Below are 21,095 nucleotides of genomic sequence, written 5' to 3' on the forward strand. Positions count from 1 at the left end.
ATGATGCACTAGTTCCAAAAATCTTTTGAAAGGAAAGGTATGCGCCTGCGTTGGTTGGAATTGGGTGTCCCCCATAAACTCATGGGTTTTCACTGCCTGGATCCCATGATGGTGACTCGGGCGGCGGTGTGTTGCTGGGGTGGACCTCGACGTTTATTGGCCCCAGCTTGCCAATGTTGGTCACCTGTGCTCCTGCTGTTGTCCCACTGCTACGGCAGAGGCGACGTCCAGCCTCTCCTCATGCCATGCTTTCCCTGACATCAGGAAGCTTCCCCAAGACACTGCAAGCCAAAATAAACAGCTTCCCTCCCATCAGCCGGTTTTGATCCAGTGCTTTAGCCCAGCAATGAGAAGCGTAACTCCAGAAGTTGCCAAGTGAGCTGCTTCTAGAATATACTGGCTTACATCACAGCCATGGGAAAAGAACAACGAACATTTCATGCAAAAGCAGAAGTTAAGGCAGCAATGACGTTATCACGAAGAGGAGACCTTCCTGACTTCATAAGCGCATGACTTGTGTACAGGGGAAAAAAAAAAAAAAGTACAATTTATAAGCAGTCATTGTTGAGAAATTGTCAAGAGCGCACTCAAAAATCCTGAAGGAGCAATTTGCGATACACTGATTTGATGCGACTATTACCTAAAGATCAACGAAAACTTCTTGGATTGGTTTTATTTTCCTAACGCCTATTCCACAGAGCACGTATCTTCACCTAAATTTAATTCATACTGAAAAGACTTATGTGTGTGCGTGTGTGCGTGCATGCGTGTGTGTATGACTTCTTGGCTGTCAGCCCAGGGAAATAAGAAACATTTCCTTAAATCAACATTAAACCCTCAAAGAGGTCAAATAACAAAGGCTCAATGAGAACAAGTGAGAGAGAAAGGGGGGAAGGGTGATGAATCCCAGCTACATACACGTTGGTGGTGAATATCCCATAGATGAGGTCCAGCTCAGACAGGAAGAAGGTGTTCTGGAGTTCATTGTAATAGAAGGGCACCTCCCCGGGACGGGAGCAGTTGAGGCGAGCTTTCATGAAGGTGGTCCAGGTATCCTCCAAAAGGAAGCGCCCCCCGATGTCATTCTTGCAGACCCGGGCAGCTCTGGAGAACACCGTCTTCCCACAATCATGTTCCACAGCGTTTTCCCGGAAGAAGAAGTACGTGAAATTCCCGATGTCATAGGAAGACACGAAGTTTGGTTCTGGAAGCAATAGGAAAGGGGAAAAAAAAAAATCTCAACATCCATGTACCATTTGGCTCGCCTGTTCAGTACTTGTTCAAAAGAATCATGGTTTTGTCTGGATAACACCGTTCTAGTTTTAAGGGAAAACTGAGTGGCTCATGCATGAGGTGTGAGTAATGGAAAATAGCCAGTAAGATTCACACCTAAGCACCTTGAACCGTGTCGACGCTCAAGCTAGCATGACATTAACACCATCAAAAGTGGGCAGAATTCCATAATGCATGACTCACAATCCCCATGGGGTTAACCTGCATCCCCAATGAGGAAGGCCTCTTCAGAAAAGGTACAGAAAAGGACAGTACCAATATGTGATGTTTACATACAAAATATGTCCATATCTTGTAATAATAAAAATGAAAAAAAAGCATGAGCTTTCATACTCCACTTGTAACTTTAAAAAAAAAGTGGGCAGAATAAATTAAAGCAATCCAGATTTCCTTATTGGAAAACTCTTTCATACTCCATTAAAAAAAAATAAAGGAGAAAATGAGGTTAGTAAGATGAAATGTGATTCAGTGTTGGAGTCTGCAATTGTGTTTCCTGTAACAATTAACTTATATAAATGATATGATTTTAACATAATTTATATGATTTTAGAAAGATTTTAAAATGGTTTGTTAGTGGAAACTTAATATTTGTTTTAAATGCTCATACTGTGGGGTTAGTGATTTGTATCAGCATTCCTGAAAGCATGTGACTCGTGATTGTGATGACCTATAACTGAAAATCAAGTTTATTTGCCTATTTCTAGATCGCTTGAGGAATTCATGGAGAGGAAAATATATGTTGAAATGGAGCCTGGAAGCTTTTGAGTCTCATAATTAGACAAAATATGGGAATTTAGAAATGTGAAACTTAGCCGAGTGCGGTGGCGCACACCTTTAATCCCAGCACTTGGGAGGCAGAGGTAGAGGATTGCCGTGAGTTCGAGGCCACCCTGAGACTCCATAGTGAATTCCAGGTCAGCCTGGGCTACAGTGAGACCCGTACCTCAAAAAACCAAAAAAAAAAAAAGAACTGTGAAAATTATGGCAAAGGCTTTACTTAACCACTAAGCTCATTCTAAACATAGGAAATGGTGGGAGTTTTATATATTATATTTAAAGTTTCATTTTCCAAACTTCAGGTTTAAGCCCACTGATAGCAAAGGTGATACCCCTTTACACGTCTGTGCCTTAATACCTATTTGTAAAACCACACTGACTAAGCTTTAATTTTTTTTTTATTTGTTTATTTATTTGAGAGCGACAGACACAGAGAGAAAGACAGATAGAGGGAGAGAGAGAGAGAATGGGCGCGCCAGGGCTTCCAGCCTCTGCAAACGAACTCCAGACGCGTGCGCCCCCTTGTGCATCTGGCTAACGTGGGTCCTGGGGAACCGAGCCTCGAACCGGGGTCCTTAGGCTTCACAGGCAAGCGCCTAACCGCTAAGCCATCTCTCCAGCCCAAGCTTTAGTTTTTATTCCATGTTCTACTTCCAAAAGCATCCCAACCATCGTAACAAATATCCGAATCTTGTGATGAAATTAGGATGACTGTGGAACTGGTTTGCTAGGATAACACGATTGGCTTCACCATCTACCATACTGGACTGCATTGTGTCAATACAGTTAGTCAGACATACAGAAGCAAGTTGGCCGGGCGCCCTGTATCAATTATCTTCTTGTTGCTGGGGCAAAAATGCTTTGACCAAAAGTAGCGTGTGGGAGCCAAGGGTCCCCTGGTTTCGTAGGGAAGTTTCATCACGGTGAGGGGACCATGGCAGAACGGACAACCTAGCATCACGTCTTGTCACAGCACCAGGAAGTAAAGTCCCAGTGAACCAGCTCTGAATCCCCAGTGGGCCACACATCTCCTAGCAAGGCCCCACCTCCCAAAGGCTCCAGAACTTTTCCCAACTTGCCACCAGCTGGGGACTACGTATCCGAAACACGTGATGCCATGGGGACGTTTTACATTCAAACCATCACAGAATCAAGCACAGGGACTCAACACACAGACTTACTGACACGGGGTTGTTTATGAAATCCTGCCCAGTGTGTCCAGTGAGACCGAAATCAATTTTCAATCTCCTTTTATTTTTATTTATTTATTTGAAAGCAACAGACAGAGAAAGAAAGAGGGAGAGAGAGAGAGAGAGAGAGGAAGAGAATGGGCGCGCCAGGGCCTCCAGCCACTGCTAACGAACTCCAGACGCGTGCGCCCCCTTGTGCATCTGGCTAACATGGGACCTGGGGAATCGAGCCTCGAACCGGGGTCCTTAGGCTTCACAAGCAAGCGCTTAACTGCTAAGCCATCTCTCCAGTCCTCAATCCCTTTTCATCTCTAAAATATTTCAGCAGAACTTTCGTCTTTTCCAGTTAATAAACAAGAATCTTGTTTGAGGATGGGAAGATTGCTCTCTGCACTTGCTGTTGCAAGCCTGAAGTCCAAAGTTTGGATCAACAGACCCCACATGCACCCGGGGGCAGTGGTCCACACCTCTGTAATCCTGTAGCAATTTTTGTATGCCTATAGCAATAGGCGTAAGAGACAGGGTAATCTCAAAGGGTGTGGGCGGCTAGTGTGGCATTCCCAGGTCTGAGAGTTCCAGATCTGGTGGTTTCAGTCACACCCCCCACCCTTTTGCCTCAGCAGGCCTAACGAGGGACACTGGGTCTGTTTGCATCCATCATGTACCGTCTCCCACGGACATTTCCCAGAGAAGGAAATGACTGAGGTGCAGAAAATCGCTCCTTAGCTGCTTCTGCAGAGAACCTCCCACAGCTTCTCAGATCCTGAGGCCATGTTGCAAGCATTTTCATTTCTCGTTGGAAGACAAGAGAACTTACAAGGTTCAGGGTGTAGCATGTGCTGGTCTCGAATTCACTGGTCGTGGAGGCCAGTGATCTAAGCTACATCTGGGAAACACCACCCTGCTGCCCTATAGAGATGGGGGGGCGGTGATCGTGGGGGCTTCTGACTGGATGACCTACTATCACCTGGGGGGGGGGGGAGTTCCATTTCTTGGAAAACAGGTCTCTTGAAATGTATCCAGCATCTATTCTTTTCCCAAAGACAGTAAAAATCCAGGAATAACTGCTTAGCAGGCAGTTAAGTGTCTGTCGTTTACAGGTACAAAGCAGGAGGAAGAGACAGGGTCCAAAGATGCATACCATTTCCCCCCAATTATTTAAGTCCTGTCTCTCGCTAAAACGCTACTCAGTGCAAAGCGGGACCTGCCCTTCCAGAAAGACCCCAACAAGACATACATCAGGCATTGCCTTATTGTCTACAATGGAAATGAGTCCACGAGAGAGAGAGAGAGAGGAAGAGAGAGAGAGAGAGATTAACGGTGCTATAAACGGATAGAAGGTATGCTGCTAGCCCAATTCAGCACAGAAGCAAGCATGGTGTATGTGAGAAATATGTGTAAATATATCAATGGAGACAGTGTTATTACTCTTTTTTAAAAAAATTATTTATTTATTTATTTGACAGAGAAAGAAGAGGTGAGAGAGAGTGAAAGAGGGAGAGAGAATGGGCGTGCCAGGACCTCCAGCCACTGCAAACAAATTCCAGACGCGTGCGCCCCCTTGTGCATCTGGCTAACTTGGATCCTGGGGAACTGAACCCGGGTCCTTTGGCTTTGCAGGCAAACGCCTTAACCGCTAAGCCATCCCTCCAGCCCATTGTTTTTACTCTCATTTGTAAAACATATTGAGCTATAGATGATAGAGTATCCTGCAAAATATGTCAGATAAATAACAAGAGTAGGGAATTTTGACTTTCCGTCTTTCCACGTTTGCTGATTCAGGACTGAGAAGAGACTTGCAATATAAACAGACGAGGGACAGGAAGAGACGCACTGATTATTTTGAGATGACTTTGACCAGGTTAAACCAATCTGAAGGCAGTCTGCCATTCTCTACTCTTTCTGGTCCCGTGCCTGTCACACCAGACAAGTGGGCACGAGGACCCGTGCGGTTCAACCTGGGACCTCCACATCATTCATCGTTTCTTGATACAGAAATGCTCGTGTGATTTATGGGGGAAAACATCAAAGACATGAAAGAACTGCAGTTTATCAATTCTACAGAAATCTTACTTATAAACAAAATCTATGAAAAAAAAACAAGATCCTTTGTAATCACAAGGCCACCATGCAATATGCTTGCAAGATGCCGGCTAGAACTCATGTCTGCTCTGGGCTGAACTGGCATCTAACATGAGCTGCCACCCTGGGTGGCGACTTGGACCACTGAAGGCTCACTTGGCAAAGATGAAGGGTTAGAGTTACTGGTCCTTAGTGAGATCACAACACATGGTGACTACTGCTGTTCCTCCGGTGAATTGGCATTTAATTTAATTTTTTTAATTAAAATTTCATTCCAGTATATTTGAGACCTTTTGGGGGGGGGTTGTTGAGGAAGGGTCTCACTCTGGTCCAGGCTGACCTGGAATTGACTCTGTAGTCTCGGGGTGGCCTTGAACTCACGGCGATCCTCCTACCTCTGCGAGTGCTGGGATTAAAGGCGTGCGCCACCACGCCTGGCTCTTGGGGACCTTTTTTTTAAAAGAAATATTTTATTTAGTTTTTATTTTTTTTACTTTTGGTCTTTTGAGGTAGGGTCTCACTCTAGCCCAGGCTGACCTGGAATTCACTATGGAGTCTCAGGGTGGCCTCAAACTCACGGCGATCCTCCTACCTCTGCCTCCCGAGTACTGAGATTAAAGGTGTGCGCCACCACACCCAGCTTATTAATGTTTTTGACCAAAAGGGCAAGAGGTGCGTCAGGGCCTCCAGCCACCGCAAATGAACTCCAGACACATGTGCCCCCTTGTGCATCTGGCTAATGTGGGTTCTGGGGAATTGAACCTGGGTCCTTTGACTTTGTAGGCAAATGCCTTCACTGCTGAGCCATCCCCCCAGCCCGAATTTGTATTTAATAGAACCTTGCATAATAATAATGGATGATCAAACACACATCCACCAAGTTGATCAGTTTGCGAATTACAAATGTAGCTATGCTTATTTTTTTTTTTTAAGCTAGCAAGCTATTTCGCAAGAAAAGAAAATACATTCATGGGGGACAAAAGCAACATACACCTATGACAAACAGTGAGGCAAAGGTCTTGTCATATAATTTGTAGGCTTCCCGTGCCCATTTGCACTTTTCAGAGCCTTTTAACTGTGTATAGTATTCCGTTTGCCACAGCTACAGCAGAATGCACTGCGAGCTTCCAAAGTAACTATTCATTTAATTTAGGTGTTCATTAGGGTTCCCTCGTTTAATTAGGAAAGTTACAAAGTTGAACAAAGACGAAATTAAATTCAACGTGCCACAGTAGTCACTGGGGTCCTAACGTCCGTTCTTCCCCTGGTATTTTGACTGAAAGTTAACGTGATGGGCAGGCGCATACAACTTGTGTGTGCATCTACGTGGTGGCTGAGTGCGTCCCGTGCCTGCAGTGCCCAGGGGCACGAAAGGATGGCCCAACACTTCCACCTACTGGCAGTTACAAATTTGTCAACATACTCGGCAGCGTTATTTTCTGTTTTCTCTGACTTCAGATATCCCGGGAGACTCCAAGGCAGTGCGTGCCAGGCGCCTATCACTTGCTCGTCAATCATTAAAACACAGACCAGACTTTACTTATAATTGCCTCACTGGGCGGGAATGCAAGACGCTCAGCAGGTAGCAGCGACAACGTATCTGATTATTTCTGTCAGTGCCAGTAAATGCCCACCTATTACTTTCTGGAATGAGCTCTCTCTCTCCTTTGTGTGGATTCGGAGGTAGGTTTCCCTGCGAACTGACAAACTGCTTATGGCTAGACTCGAACAAACCATCTATTCGCTTCTGAAATGTGCCAGCAGACATCGACAGGCTCTGAGTGACTTATTTGGCAAGTCCCGGCCATTCAAGAGAGCGAGAGAGAGGGCTGGAGAGATGGCTTAGCGGTTAAGCGCTTGCCTGTGAAGCCTAAGGACCCCGGTTCGAGGCTCGGTTCCCCAGGTCCCACGTTAGCCAGATGCACAAGGGGGCGCACGCGTCTGGAGTTCGTTTGCAGAGGCTGGAAGCCCTGGCGCGCCCATTCTCTCTCTCTCCCTCTATCTGTCTTTCTCTCTGTGTTTGTCGCTCTCAAATAAATAAGTAAAGTAAAAAAAAAAAAAAAAAAAGAGAGAGAGAGCGAGAGAGACTGTGGCTTCCCAGACTTCAGATACCTGGTAAGCACCACGTGCTTTGCAAGGAGCAGCGTAAGATGGGATTTCTTCACGTACCATGCCAAATTTGCGCCTGCCAAGGGCTGGGTTGCATTACTGCACACATGTGCTTTACTTCGGCTGGATAATTCCAGTTCACTGTATCACTGTGTCAATGCTTCACTGGTTGAGGAAACACTCTGTCCTGTGTAGTTTACAAGTGGCCACTTGGGGCTCTTCTTGCGTCTGGTGTGGTAACTGCAGTAACAAGCCACCAGCATGTGCACCAAATGGCAGACGACACACAGATAGAACGTTTACTTAGAATACCTCCTGACCTTATGTAGATAATAATATCTGGTTTGCGACAGAAATGCCAAAGTGGGACTGGAGAGGTGGCTTAGCGGTTAAGCGCTTGCCTGTGAAGCCTAAGGACCCCGGTTCGAGGCTCGATTCCCCAGGACCCACGTTAGCCAGATGCACAAGGGGGCGCACGCGTCTGGAGTTCGTTTGCAGTGGCTGGAGGCCCTGGCGCGCCCATTCTCTCTCTCTCTCTCTCTGTCTGTAGCTCTCAAATAAATAAATAAATAAAATTAAATTAAAAAAAAAAAGAAATGCCAAAGTATGTCCATCCCATAGAACCCAGACGTCCTCCAGCTCTGTGTCTTCTCACAGACACGAGTGGGCAATGGACGTTAGAAAAGGGAAGTCCGCTGCGCTGTGATGTCACACAAATTTGCTTGACTCGTCTTGGGGCTCTGCCGTGGCATCCTCGCCGGTTGGAACTTTAGGGGTCCCATGCCTGGATCTGTTCACAGAGAGGCCTGTTGTAAGCGCTGCCCCGGGCGCTTATTTGATGGACTACCAACCTGCACTGATGACCATGAAATGTGGATTTTTTTTTTGTTCTGGTTTTACAGAGCTGCTTCTTTTCTTTGACAATTACTTGGGGTTTTCTGTGCAAACATACTTTATTGCAATCCCCACTTGTCCTTATTTTGCCTGTTTTCTTCCCTCCGCTCTGGTCTGTGAGTTATCAGCCAAGCAAACGATGACAGTCTGGAAAGCTCGGGGTGGGGTGGGGGATTGACACGTTTGGAACACTTCACCGTGTCCTCTTGGGCACACGGGCTCTCAGTGTCCCCAGGACAGGGTGAAACACACGCCTCCTCGCTGCCTGTCTGAGCTGGGGCTGTTCGAAGTCCACAGCCCACAGCCCAAAGGGGCAAACGCTGATTTCTCTCCAGAGTAAGCAAGCACAAGTACTCCTTGACTCATGCAGGAAGGATTTTCATCCCTTCAACTGAATGATTTTTTTTGTTTTTGTTTTTGTTTTTCCAAGGTGGAGTCTCACTCTAGCCCAGGCTGACCTGGAATTCACTATGGAGTCTCAGGGTGGCCTCGAACTCACGGCGATCCTCCTACATCAGCCTCCCGAGTGCTGGAATTAAAGGCGTGCGCCACCACGCCCGGCTTTAGATTTTTAACTAGGTACTGCTCGGGCAAGTAAAATTCAAGAATAAATAAGAAGAACAAGTTTAAGCTATAGGAATGAAAGATCCAGGACCAAAAGGTATCTTCAAGGAATTCATAAACCAGTATCGGAAACTAAGAAGTAAGCCACCATCATGTTTTTTTTTCCCTCTCATTCTGTGCAGGTTACTATAGCAACAATACCAGGTGCTTTTATATATATATATAATATATATATATCATATATATTATATTACATATATAAAAGCATATATATAATATATATATAATATATATATCATATATATTATATTACATATATAAAAGCATATATATAATATATATATACATGTATATAAAACAAACAAACAGAAATTTGTCTCTCCATGTTCTGGAGGCTGGGATACCCCAGCCCAAAGTGCCACCAGAATGTGTGTCTGGTGGGGCCCCTTCTTGGTGAGCGAGTGGAGGTGTCAGAGAGAACTACGGTAGCGGAGGTGGCAAAGGGAAGGAGCTGAGGTCCCTGCCTGAGGAAGGCCACCCTGCGCCATGGCACTCTTCCCTCAGAAGGTAAACTGTGGAAGCTGAGGGAAGGTCCCCCGTGGGCTGGGTTTTTCTGGAGTCGGGGAAGGGAGAACGGGAGTGGAGCGAAGGAGACTGCGGGAAGAGGGGTTAAAGACAGCACCCGCTGCTAAGTTATCAGGTGGGATGCCAAGTGGTGACGGGGAATGTCCCACGATGCAGGAGCAACAAGGGGACACATGGTCGCTAGAGCCCAGAGTCGTGTTGCAACCTTGCAAAAGAAACGAGGGAAACCAGAACTCGAAACGCAACGACAGATTTCAGGAGAAGAACAAAGTGTCCCATCGAAACAGACAGGAGGAACGCTGGGGATGTTAGCTCAGTAGGAAAGAGCCCGGCTTTCCATTAAAGTATTTTGTTTAAAAACAAGAGGGGGGCTGGAGAGATGGCTTAGCGGTTAAGCGCTTGCCTGTGAAGCCTAAGGACCCCGGTTCGAGGCTCGGTTCCCCAGGACCCACGTTAGCCAGATGCACAAGGGGGCGCACGCATCTGGAGTTCGTTTGCAGAGGCTGGAGGCCCTGGTGAGCCCATTCTCTCTTTCCCTCCCTCCTTCTCTCTGTCTGTCGCTCTCAAATAAATAAATAAAAACAAACAAAAATTAAAAACAAGAGGGGAGGACAGAGGATCAAGAATCCCCTCACCGGGTGAATAACCAGAGACCACAGGCCGGGCTCTATGGGTAAGTCTTCAAACTGGATGTCAGGGGAGGGGTGTGCAGGGGATCAATCTCCTAAGATGTACATTCAGTGTCACGTAAGGTAAAATGACGGGTAGGTTCGCTTTATTTAACCTTCATATTATTTTAAATTTCTGCAGTTACTAGATAACATAGTGACAGCTCACTCTACAGCATGAATTTCTTTGTATAGAAAATTACAGTGTCACGTCCACCCTGGCCTTGCTCAGCTCTGGATTCATTCTTCTGAATATGTGGTATTACCTGACTCTCGAATGAAATGACTCAATCCAGAAGGCTCACAGACTCTTACCAATAGGTGGGCACTGAGCCCTGTGACAAGGGAAGGTCTAGCATTTCCAAGTAATGTTAGAGCTTGACTTGGTTTTTTTTTTTCTTCTTCTTCTTCTAGAATATTCCTTTCATAGATAAAGTCTCATTAAGAGGCCCTTGCTAGACACAAACATGCTGTTGCATCTGCCTCAGCCCTCTTTCTGAGTCTTGGGATGAGAGATGTGTGCTCCCCAATCTCTGCCCCAAGCCTATTGGGGTCCCAGGATACTCTTAAGCATTCACTTTGAGGAAATGGATTGTTTTCTAATAATGTTTTACTTTCTTTGTGGAAATTCCAATTACAAAGCTACCTAAGGCAGAGCTGTCTTTAGATTTTTAACTGGCTGCTGCTTGGGCAAATTAAAATCAAGAATAAATAGGAAGAATCATCTTAGGGCATGGGAATGAGAGATCAAGGACAAAAAAAAAAGGTGAGTGTTTATGTTGGGAGCAGTGGGTTCATTAGAAATCAGTTCAGCCGGGCGTGGGGGCGCACGCTTTTAATCCCAGCACTTGGGAGGCAGAGGTAGGAGGATCACCATAAGTTCAAGACCACTCTGAGACTACATAGTGAATTCCAGGTCAGCCTGAGCTACAGTGAGACCCTAGCTCGAGAAAAAAAAAAAAAAAAAAAGAAATCAGTTCAGCCGGGCATGGTGGAGCACACCTTTAATCCCAGCACTGGGGAGGCAGAGGTAGGAGGATCACCATGAGTTCGAGGCCACACTGAGACTCCATAGTGAAGTCTAGGTCAGCCTGAGTTACAGTGAGACCCTATTTAAAAAAAAAAAAGAAAGAAAGAAAGAAAGAAAGAAAGAAAGAAAGAAAGAAGGAAGGAAGGAAGGAAGGAAGGAAGGAAGGAAGGAAGGAAGGAAAGAAAGAAAAAGAAAAAGAAATCAGTTCAGCAGAAAGGCTGTCAATGGTGGGAATCCACTTGCTCTCTCAGTTTGGGAAGAGAATTCAGGTTGCCCTTTAGAAGCAGTAGGGTCAGTCAGCCTACCAAAGGAACCTAATGAGGCACACACATGCATTGGCCTACAAGCAAAACGTTAGAGGCTTAGATTGCCTGTACAGTCTGACAAAATACTTAAGATAGGTGACATACAATAGACAGATATGCAATAGATGTCAGATAAACGTAAGAAAAAAATCAAGGCTAGTTATTTTCAAAGGTAGTATTTCTCTCCGGGGCATATCTGAGAGTTGAAGGAAATAATCTTGCGCATCCTTTATGGAGGATTTGTCTGTAGGTCCTTGTAGATATAGGTCACGGATGCCACAAACCATCATAAACAATTGTCTACGCAATAAGCAATTATCTAGAAACAACTCCAGTTAATAAGGATGAGGAATTCTTATCTATAGGAATCATTTTTACTGGGCAAAAGGCCAGTGAGTCTTTGTAGGTGCTGAAATATCCAAGCAGTAAGTATTATCATGACCTCAAGATGACATGTTTATGAAAACTAGCAGATAAGTGTTCCAGTGAGGAAGTATATAGACATGACCCACGCGGACATGTGTCTGTCACGCTCAACATACACAAAGCGCTGGATTTCAGCTGCCACGCAGGATGGGACACACGGCCTCGGTTTCTCTGGCCGACACCACTTTCTGCTTGCGTGATGAACACATCATCAATTTCTGGTCTAGACTTGAAGTTCACATTCTGGAAAGTTTCAGTTTCTTAAAAGGAAAACTGACATAAGACGTCCAAAAGATGCGCTGCGCCACATCTGGCAACAAGCCCGGGCATTTCAGCGGGAGATGCCGCGTGCCTCATCTGGAAATAAGACCTGGCACTTTGACGGTGATTTTGTACCCAACAACTGACCACCACTGGCCTGTCAATCAGCCTGCTAGGCTGTGAGTGGCAGAAACGGAAGTGACAAGACTTGGGTCCTTACTAACCCTTAACACTCTGATTTAAACTCTGAAGTCTTAAGTTGCTAGGGCTATCCATTGACAACTTTATTATTATTGTTATTATTATTATTATTGCTTATTGTTAAATTGTTATTATCTCTGTGTGGGTACGTCTCTCTGTGTGCATGTAGGATGTATGAGTGTGCATGGGCATGCCATGTTGTATATATGGAGGTCAAGGGATAACAGGATCTTTTTCAACTTTTTGCTTTCTAAGGGGAAGAGAAAGGTCAGACTAGCTGATTCATGAGCTTCCACAGTCCAGGTTCTCTTGATTCTGCCTCTCATTGCTACAGGTACATTAGTATGAGCATTACAGACACATGTACAACTTGTATGTGGCTTTACATGGGCTCTGGGGATTTGAAATACAATCTACAAGAATGCAGAGCAAGTGCATTTACGCATGGATACAACTCCTCAGCCCTTTAAAAACTATTACCCAAATATCTGGAGTTACTTGAGGCAAATGCATTGTCTGAAAGCTTTGTGAAATGGCACTGATTTTTGTTTCGAAATATATAAGGTAGGGCTGGAGAGATGGCTTAGCGGTTAAGGCATTTGCCTGTGAAGCCTAAGAACCCAGGTTCAACTCTCCAGGTCCCATGTAAGCCAGATGCACACAGTGGCGCATACGTCTGGAGTTCGTTTGCAGTGGCTAGAGGCCCTGGTGCGCCCATTCTCTCTCTCTCTTTTCTCTCTCTCCCTCTCTGTCTCTAATAAATAAATAAATAAAATAAAAAATCATTATATATATATATGTGTGTATATATATATATATATATATATATATGTAGAGAGAGAGAGACAGTGTGTGTGTAAACAGTAAGAAAAAAACAATAAGAAAGAACTAATCCACATGAGCCTTCACATCTCTACGATTCAAGTTGAATTTCCTGATTTTCAGATAATGACAACAAAGAAATGGCTTAACAATGGACATTTGTGTCATGGCCTGCTGTACGGGGAGAGCAACCCTCTGTACTAACCAGATCACGCCGTGATCTCTCTGGAAGATGAGTGGGAGCCGGGCCTGACTCCCGGACTTACCGTTGAGCCATTTGGAGTTGTACTGCGCGGTGCGGAGCGGCGGCAAAGCGCCCAGGCTCCGGTAAATGGCGGGATCGCGCCCTGGGAAGTCCATGGCCGTGGCAGCGTAGAGCTCGCCGCTGGCCGTGAGCAGAGCCGTGGAATTGTGCTGGGGACTGTAGGGACAGCGGGCCATGCCGCTGATCTGATCATGGACCTCAGTCAGGTTGCTGAGCTGTGGGGGAAGATGAGCGAAGCCAGTTATGCTGGAGAGAAATTACTTGCATGCAGCTAAGAGAGCCTGCCTTCCGCTAGAGCAAGGGAAGTGTGTGCTTTGCACACTCGGCGGGGGGCGGGGAGGGCTTTCAGGCTGCAACTAGGAAGACCACCTGCTATGGTCCTGAAGAGAGACCCCATCACTGCCAGCGCATGTCTTATTTTCTTGAGCCTCAAGCTACATACACTGTCACGTATATGGTCTGGATTTATTACGGGAGCGTTGCCTGTTTTCTCCTTCAATGAAGAACCCAACTTTCATAGTTGTAGACATACAACTCACAATAAAGAATTATGCAGGGCTGGAGAGATGGCTTAGCGGTTAAGCGCTTGCCTGTGAAGCCTAAGGACCCCGGTTCGAGGCTCGATTTCCCAGGACCCACTTTAGCCAGATGCACAAGGGGGTGCACGCATCTGGAGTTTGTTTGCAGTGGCTGGAGGCCCTGGTGTGCCCATTCTCTCTCTCTCTATCTGCCTCTTTCTCTCTCTCTGTCACTCTCAAATAAATAAATAAAAAGTTTAGAAAAATAATTATGCACATTGTACCAACATAACAGAATCAAAAGGTTATAAGTATTTCTAAACACACTGTAACTCTTTCTAAAAACCGTATATATATATATATATATATATATATATATATATATATATATATATTCATACCATATTCTTATGCTTTCCATTTCCTTCTTTCAGTCTTGAGACAGACAAATCCTTATCCTATTTATTTACTTGAGAGAAAAAGAAGGGCAAATAGATAGATACTAGAGAGAACAGGTGTGCCAGGGCCTCTAGCTGCTGCAAACAAACTCCAGGTGCATGTGCCAACTTGTGCATCTGGCTAACATGGATACTGGGGAATCGAACCTGGGTCCTTAGGTTTTGCAGGCAAGTGCCTTAACTACGAAGCCACCTCTCCAGCCTCACCCCATCGTATGTATTCTTTTATACATGGTCTTATTAGTTTGCATGAATATAGCATCCCAAATGCTGGTTCTCGATGAAACATTGATTTATTTTGGGGGGGGGTGCCAAGGAATTAGAAAAGGCTCCATTTAGTTTGTGACTCTTAACTGAGTAAATGAACAGGGCACAGATCCAGACAGGGCAGGCAGAACTCCCCCACTGCTTCCTCTGGTGTTGGCAATGTTAGCTTGGGGTACTGGCTACCGTTCCTGCTTATAACACTAGCCCCAGAGGGTAACGACCTCATGGGGTAGATGTTGTAAACTGATGTTTGTGCTAATGTGATGTCAAGGGGGGGTGTGGTGGTTTGATTCAGGTGTCCCCCATAAACTTAGGTGTTCTGAATGCTAGGTTCCCAGCTGATGGAGATTTAGGAATTAACGCCTCCTGGAGGCAGTGTGTTGTTGGGGGCGGGTTTATGGGTGTTATAGCCAGTGTCCCCTTGCCAGTGTTTGGCACACTCTCCTGTTGCCATGGGCCACCTGATGTTGGCCAGGGGGTGACGTCCACCCTCTGCTCATGCCATCGTTTTCCCCTGCCATTGTGGAGCTTCCCCCTCAAGCCTGTAAGCCAAAATAAATCTCTTTTTCCCAGAAGCTTCTCTTGGTTGGGTAATTTCCACCAGCAATGTGAACTGGACTGCAACAGGGTAGAACCAAGAAAACTCTCTGACTATCCTTTCTTCCCACTTTTATTTCTAATAACTGAACATTAGTTCAAAATTAGCCCATTAAAACTAGATGATATAATACGGTTCTGAGAGAAGCTATTACCAATAAGTTAACATAATGGGGTTTCCTGGTTATGTTCCCCCAGGAAGACTGAGTTAATATCCTGGATCCGGCAGATAGCAGATCTAATGGTCCTGACATGTTTCTGCACTGGGGCGGGTGTGAAGAAAATGCCCTCTTGTACTGAGACAGTGTGAACTGTACTTTGCCCATGGACATGTCTGCTTGTTTTCTCTTCAGCATGCTTCTTTTTTTTTTTTTAATTAATTAATTTATTTATTTGAGAGCGACAGACACAGAGAGAAAGACAGATAGAGGGAGAGAGAGAGAATGGGCGCGCCAGGGCCTCCAGCCTCTGCAAACGAACTCTAGACGCGTGCGCCCCCTTGTGCATCTGGCTAACGTGGGACCTGGGGAACTGAGCCTCGAACCGGGGTCCTTAGGCTTCACAGGCAAGCGCTTAACCGCTAAGCCAGCTCTCCAGCCCTTCAGCATGCTTCTTATCCAGCCAGTAGATTGTATTTTCTTTACAAGAAAGTTTATATTTGTTTCTAACCTACCCTTCTGGTTCTCTATATAACTGGCAGTCTTCATTGATTAGAAATAAACAAGACTAACCATCCATTCAATTTTACAAGAGGCATTTTGAAATAAAAGAGCTACTCTCTGGCATGTCACACTGTGCTTTTCCTACAAGTTTGGTGCAGAGGGTGCTGAGGATCAACGTGGAGTCATACCGAGCGGTTGGTGCAGACGGGTGTGAAGGCATTGGTCCCACAGGTGAACAATCGGTCACCACCTACCAAAAGCACCCGGATGTAGTTCTGACATTCTTCCTGAAAGAGAGAGGGAGAGAAAAAGAAAAGTCAAAACAGGTTACACTCATAAGGCCTGCAGGCAGGAGAAGTGGGAAGCATAAGCACATTGCATCTGGCAAGGAAAGCATCAATTCACAAACCCTCTCAAACCAACCCCAAAACAGCAACAAGGCTGTTCTTCTGAAGTTTGCACGGGCATGCCTTTGCAGTAGAGAACGTTTGGGAAGGGCAGTGTGCGTTCAAGCACATTTTCCAAGTATGCACCTTGTTTTGATAATTATAATTTCAGGCGCTCAACTGTACTGTAAAGTTTAACTTCTCTGGAGTACATCTTGAAAGAAAGAAAGAAAGGAGGGAGGGAGGGAGGGAGGAAGGGGAGGAAAGAAAGGAAGGAAGGAAGGAAAAAGGAAGGAAGGAAGGAAGGAAGGAAGGAAGGAAGGAAGGAAGGAAGGAAGGAAGAAAGAAAGAAAGAAAGAAAGAAAGAAAGAAAGAAAGAAAGAAAGAAAGAAAGAAAGAAAGAAGGAAGGAAAGGACATCAGATGCTCCTCATGAAGCCACTGGCTGCCTTGGAAAACTTATCAGATCTGTCACTAAGTCCTGCACTGCTTCTCCACTGAGATGGTGACATGGGGAATTGTCCACACATTGGAACACGCTGTTCATTATGGGCTTGAACTCAAGTGGCTGATATAGGTATGCTTGAAAATGTCATAATGATCCTCATTATTTTGTACATATATATGTATATATATATATATATATATCTGTAAAAACTGCAGTAACTCAATACAAAATATCGATAAAAACCTTTGAGCTCTTTTTAAATTTTTTTTGCTTATTTTTGTTTATTTGAGAGCAACAGACAGAGAGAAAAAGAGGCAAACAGAGAGAGAGAGAATGGGCGCGCCAGGGCCTCCAGCCACTGCAAACGAACTCCAGACGCATGCGCCCCCTTGTGCATCTGGCTAACGTGGGTTCTGGGGAATCAAGCCTCGAACTGGGGTCCTTAGGCTTCACAGGCAAGCGCTTAACCACTAAGCCATCTCTCCAGCCCCACCTCTGAGCTCTTTAACAAGCACAACCGTAACTAATAAAGAAGGCTATCTAGATCATTTGGGATAGACTGACATGCTGAGGGTTGACCTAATGGTGCACAGTCTTTGTTTGCATGTGTGGAAAAGAGGGGACGTCCCTCCAGCCGTGACAGACACATGGGCAAGGACTAGTTGAACAAAAGCTCACGGACGAGGAAATGAAGGAGGACAGAGAACTGATGCAGTCGGAGCAGATAATAGGGAGCGAGCCCATATGATAGAACGTCCTTCCCTCCCTCGGGACTTACTGAGTAGCTTTGGCAGATAGATACAGCGCCACCTGCTAATAAGCTTGAAAGGAGAAAGGGAGGTGTGGGAAGCTCTCCCAGGTGAGGATGAGTGAGGACTTTGCAAGGGAGGGGTGTGGCTTAGTGAGGCTTCGTGGAGGAGGGGGGAGCACAGATAGACGGGGAGAGACCCCCCAGTCCAGGGGGGCTGGACCATTCATCCGGGCTTGGTAGCCACCCAAAGCACGCAGCCTTCACCATGCACGGGAGGCAGGACACGTGGATTGCTGCACCAGGCAAGGGACACACAGGCCAGGGTATGAGCATGCACATTCCCCTGAAGAGGAAGGAAGGTCCCTTAAATCTTGCTGCATGTAGCTTTGAATCAACCTCCAGTTGGTTGTTGAAAGACTTCTTGGGCATCTTCATGGAAGGTAAACTGAGAGGGGCCGTGGGGAGGGAGGGAAACAGGTGAGAAAGAGGTTCTAGAATTCGACTCTGACCAAGGTGAGCCCCAAATAACAAAAGCAGAATCTTACGCACACCAGCAGGACCCGGCGAGTCCCACATGGTGCCTTGGGTGGCAACTGAGTGTTTCAAATTCAAACAGTGGGGATTGAATGGTACAGCGACTGGAATCCCTTGCCCCACGGTGGCATGGATTTCCACAACCCAGCTCGCTGCGTAGTCTGGCTCTGACGACACGAAGTCCTCATGCAGGTGAATGTGTTTGATAAAGCAGAGATGAGATCTCAATGGCCATTGAGTTCCCTTGCCCCACTACTGACCATGATAGCAACGTACTATGATTGGCCGATAACTGAGAAAGAAAAATAATAAAACAGAAAGAATCAGGAGGTAAGTATAGATAATAGACCGTAGTTACTGTCCACTTGGGTACTGAGGAAAGTCGCACACCTGGGAAAGCAAGACCTTTCTTTTGGTTTTTTGAGGTAGGGTCTCACTCTGGTCCAGGCTGACCTGGAATTCACTATGGAGTCTCAGGGTGGCCTTGAACTCATGGCGATCCTCCTACCTCTGCCTCCCAAGTGCTGGGTTGTTGCAGCTGTTGTGTTTTGAATCCTTTCAAGAACACTAGAAGATGCAAAAGAACTGTCCTTTTCTTTTTTGAGGTAGGGTCTCATTCTGGCCCAGGCTGACCTGGAATTTACTACGTAGTCTCAGGGTGGCCTCAAACTCATGGCAATCCTCCCACCTCTGCCTCCCGAGTGCTGGGATTAAAGGGATGCGCCACTACACCCGGCTTTATTTTAAAGCAAAAGATCACCTGAAGGTCTTGAGAGCAGCAGAATCTTTTCCAAGAAACTCATCTACTTGCAAAAAGCCTGGTCTCATGGTTGGGTCCTACAGGCACAGTGAGAAGGAAGCATACAAAATTCTACTTACAGAAGGGAAACAATTGGGACAGTAAATAGAGTGCTCAGGTCAATGTCCCCAAAGATCAAAGGCCAAAGCAAACTGGACATTGCCACATTCCCGAGGTACTGCCGCAAGCCTGATGGAGAAGCAGAATGTCAGTTGGGCTGTGTGATGAATCAGGACGGAGAAGGGCGTGTGAGAGAGACAGGGAGAGCTCAAGAGGTATTTTAAATCAGAGGAACCTGGGCAGGGTGAGGGGTGGGAAATGACTTCCTTTAGAGCAGTGACTAAGGAGCAAGTTCTGCTAATCAGGAGTGTGTGACAGTTTCCTCAGCCTCCAGCCCAGCACCGTCCCCAAGCTGAGTGTTGGAAAGGGGGGCCAGCGCAGGATTGTTCTAACATGGCGAGGGACAGACGCAACTTTTACAGAAGTCAGAGAAACAGAATTGAATAAGGCCATAGAATATGATCTGGCTGAGCTCAGCTGGTGAACTGGGTGAAATAGGCTAAGTTGTCACCAGTGAGACCAGTGCACAGGTCCTCTGAGAGAGGCCTGCATAGGGGATTGTATCTGTGTGCCTCTGGCTCATGGACTTCCTATGTGGATTCCCATGCATGTTCCCTCATCTTTAATCAATGGACTGCCTTCTCTCATGCTCAAAGAATCGGAAGGCCACAGAGATGGCTTAGTAGTCAAGGCACCTGCCTGCAAAACTAAAGGATGCAGGTTCGATTCCCCAGGACCCACATAAACCAGCTGCACAAGATGGCACATGTGTCTGGAGTTCATTTGCAGTGGCTGGAGGCCCTGGTGCACCCATTCTCTCTGCCTCTTCCTCTCTGTATTTCTCAAATAAATAAAATATTAAAAAGAAAAGAAATGGATGTGCAGGGATGTACAGGGTTGGAGGGATGGCTTAGCGGTTAAGGCGTTTGCCTACAAAGCCAAAGGACCCAGGTTTGATTCCCCAGGACCCACATTAGCCAGATGCACACGTCTGGAGTTCATTTGCAGTGGCTGGAGGCCCTGGCATGCCCATTTTCTCTATCTATCTCTCTTTCTCTCTCCCCCACTTTCTCTGTCAATAAATAAATAAATAAAAATAAAAAAAGAAGTGGGCCGGGCGTAGTGGCACACACCTTTAATCCCAGCACTTGGGAGGCAGAGGTAGGAGGATTGCTGTGAGTTCGAGGCCACTCTGAGACTCCATAGTGAATTCCAGGTCAGCCTGGGCTAGAGTGAGACCCTACCTCAAAAAACCAAAAAAAGAAAAAGAAAAAGAAATGGATGTGAATAAAATATAGTCTTCTTAAAAATAATAACTTATTCTTCTGAAGACAAATCAGGACAAATTTATGCAAAAGAGAAGGCAAATTCAGAAAAGAAGGAAGTAAAAGTGCTCAGCTTTACAGATCAAAGTAAACTCCAAAATCAGAGTAAAATTAAGAATGAATGAGGGCTGGAGAGATGGCTTAGTAGTTAAGCGCTTGCCTGTGAAGCCTAAGGACCTTGGTTCGAGGCTCGATTCCCCAGGTCCCACGTTAACCAGATGCACAAGGGGGCGCACGCGTCTAGAGTTCGTTTGCAGTGGCTGGAGGCCCTGGCGTGCCCGTTCTCTCTCTCTCTCCCTCTCTCTGTGCCTCTTTCTCTCTTTGTCTGTCGTTCTCAAATAAATAAATAAGTAAAATAAAGGCCAGTCTGTTGGACTTGCATCAAAAAATAAATAATAAATAAATAAAAAGGTGTGTGCCACCATGTCTGGCCTGGTATATATATATATAAAAAAAAAAGGATGGATGAAAATGGCATAGAGTGCCAGAGTGTCTAATAATTGGTCTCCTGATGATAATTCTAAGACTCAGTTTCCCCATCAGACCATCTATTGGCAAATCCTAGCTACAAACTCCATCTTCTCATAGTTATCAAAGCCTGCTCAAGATACTGTCTGGAATCCCCATTTTGCAATGGGAACAAAGTGAATGCAGAGGTTTCTATGAGGAATTCTTTTTTTTTTTTTTTTTCATACGAATCAGTATATTTACATGTCTAGGACTTCCCCATTTTATTTAAGGTTTTTTTTCCCCCCCCCTTCTACTCTATTGAAGCCGATGTAATGGATTCCAACTCTCCAAGAAGTCACAGTGCGCCTA

At 45.7% G+C, this 21,095-nt stretch overlaps 1 protein-coding gene across 4 annotated transcripts in view; it reads right to left on the minus strand.

Annotated features, from left to right (window-relative positions):
• The window catches only part of Sema5a (semaphorin 5A), a 567,085-nt gene that overhangs the window by 143,729 nt on the left and 402,261 nt on the right, over positions 1 to 21,095 (minus strand). For all 4 annotated transcript variants that reach the window (XM_045139346.1, XM_045139343.1, XM_045139344.1 and 1 more), the window contains 3 exons: positions 16,163 to 16,261; positions 13,474 to 13,687; positions 919 to 1,204 (listed from right to left, as the gene is read on the minus strand). In XM_045139346.1, the coding sequence (XP_044995281.1) occupies positions 919 to 1,204; positions 13,474 to 13,687; positions 16,163 to 16,261 (599 nt within the window). The remainder of the gene's footprint in view (positions 1 to 918; positions 1,205 to 13,473; positions 13,688 to 16,162; positions 16,262 to 21,095) is intronic.

The sequence above is a fragment of the Jaculus jaculus genome, chromosome 21 (assembly GCF_020740685.1).
Source record: "Jaculus jaculus isolate mJacJac1 chromosome 21, mJacJac1.mat.Y.cur, whole genome shotgun sequence".
Taxonomy (NCBI): Eukaryota; Metazoa; Chordata; class Mammalia; order Rodentia; family Dipodidae; genus Jaculus; species Jaculus jaculus.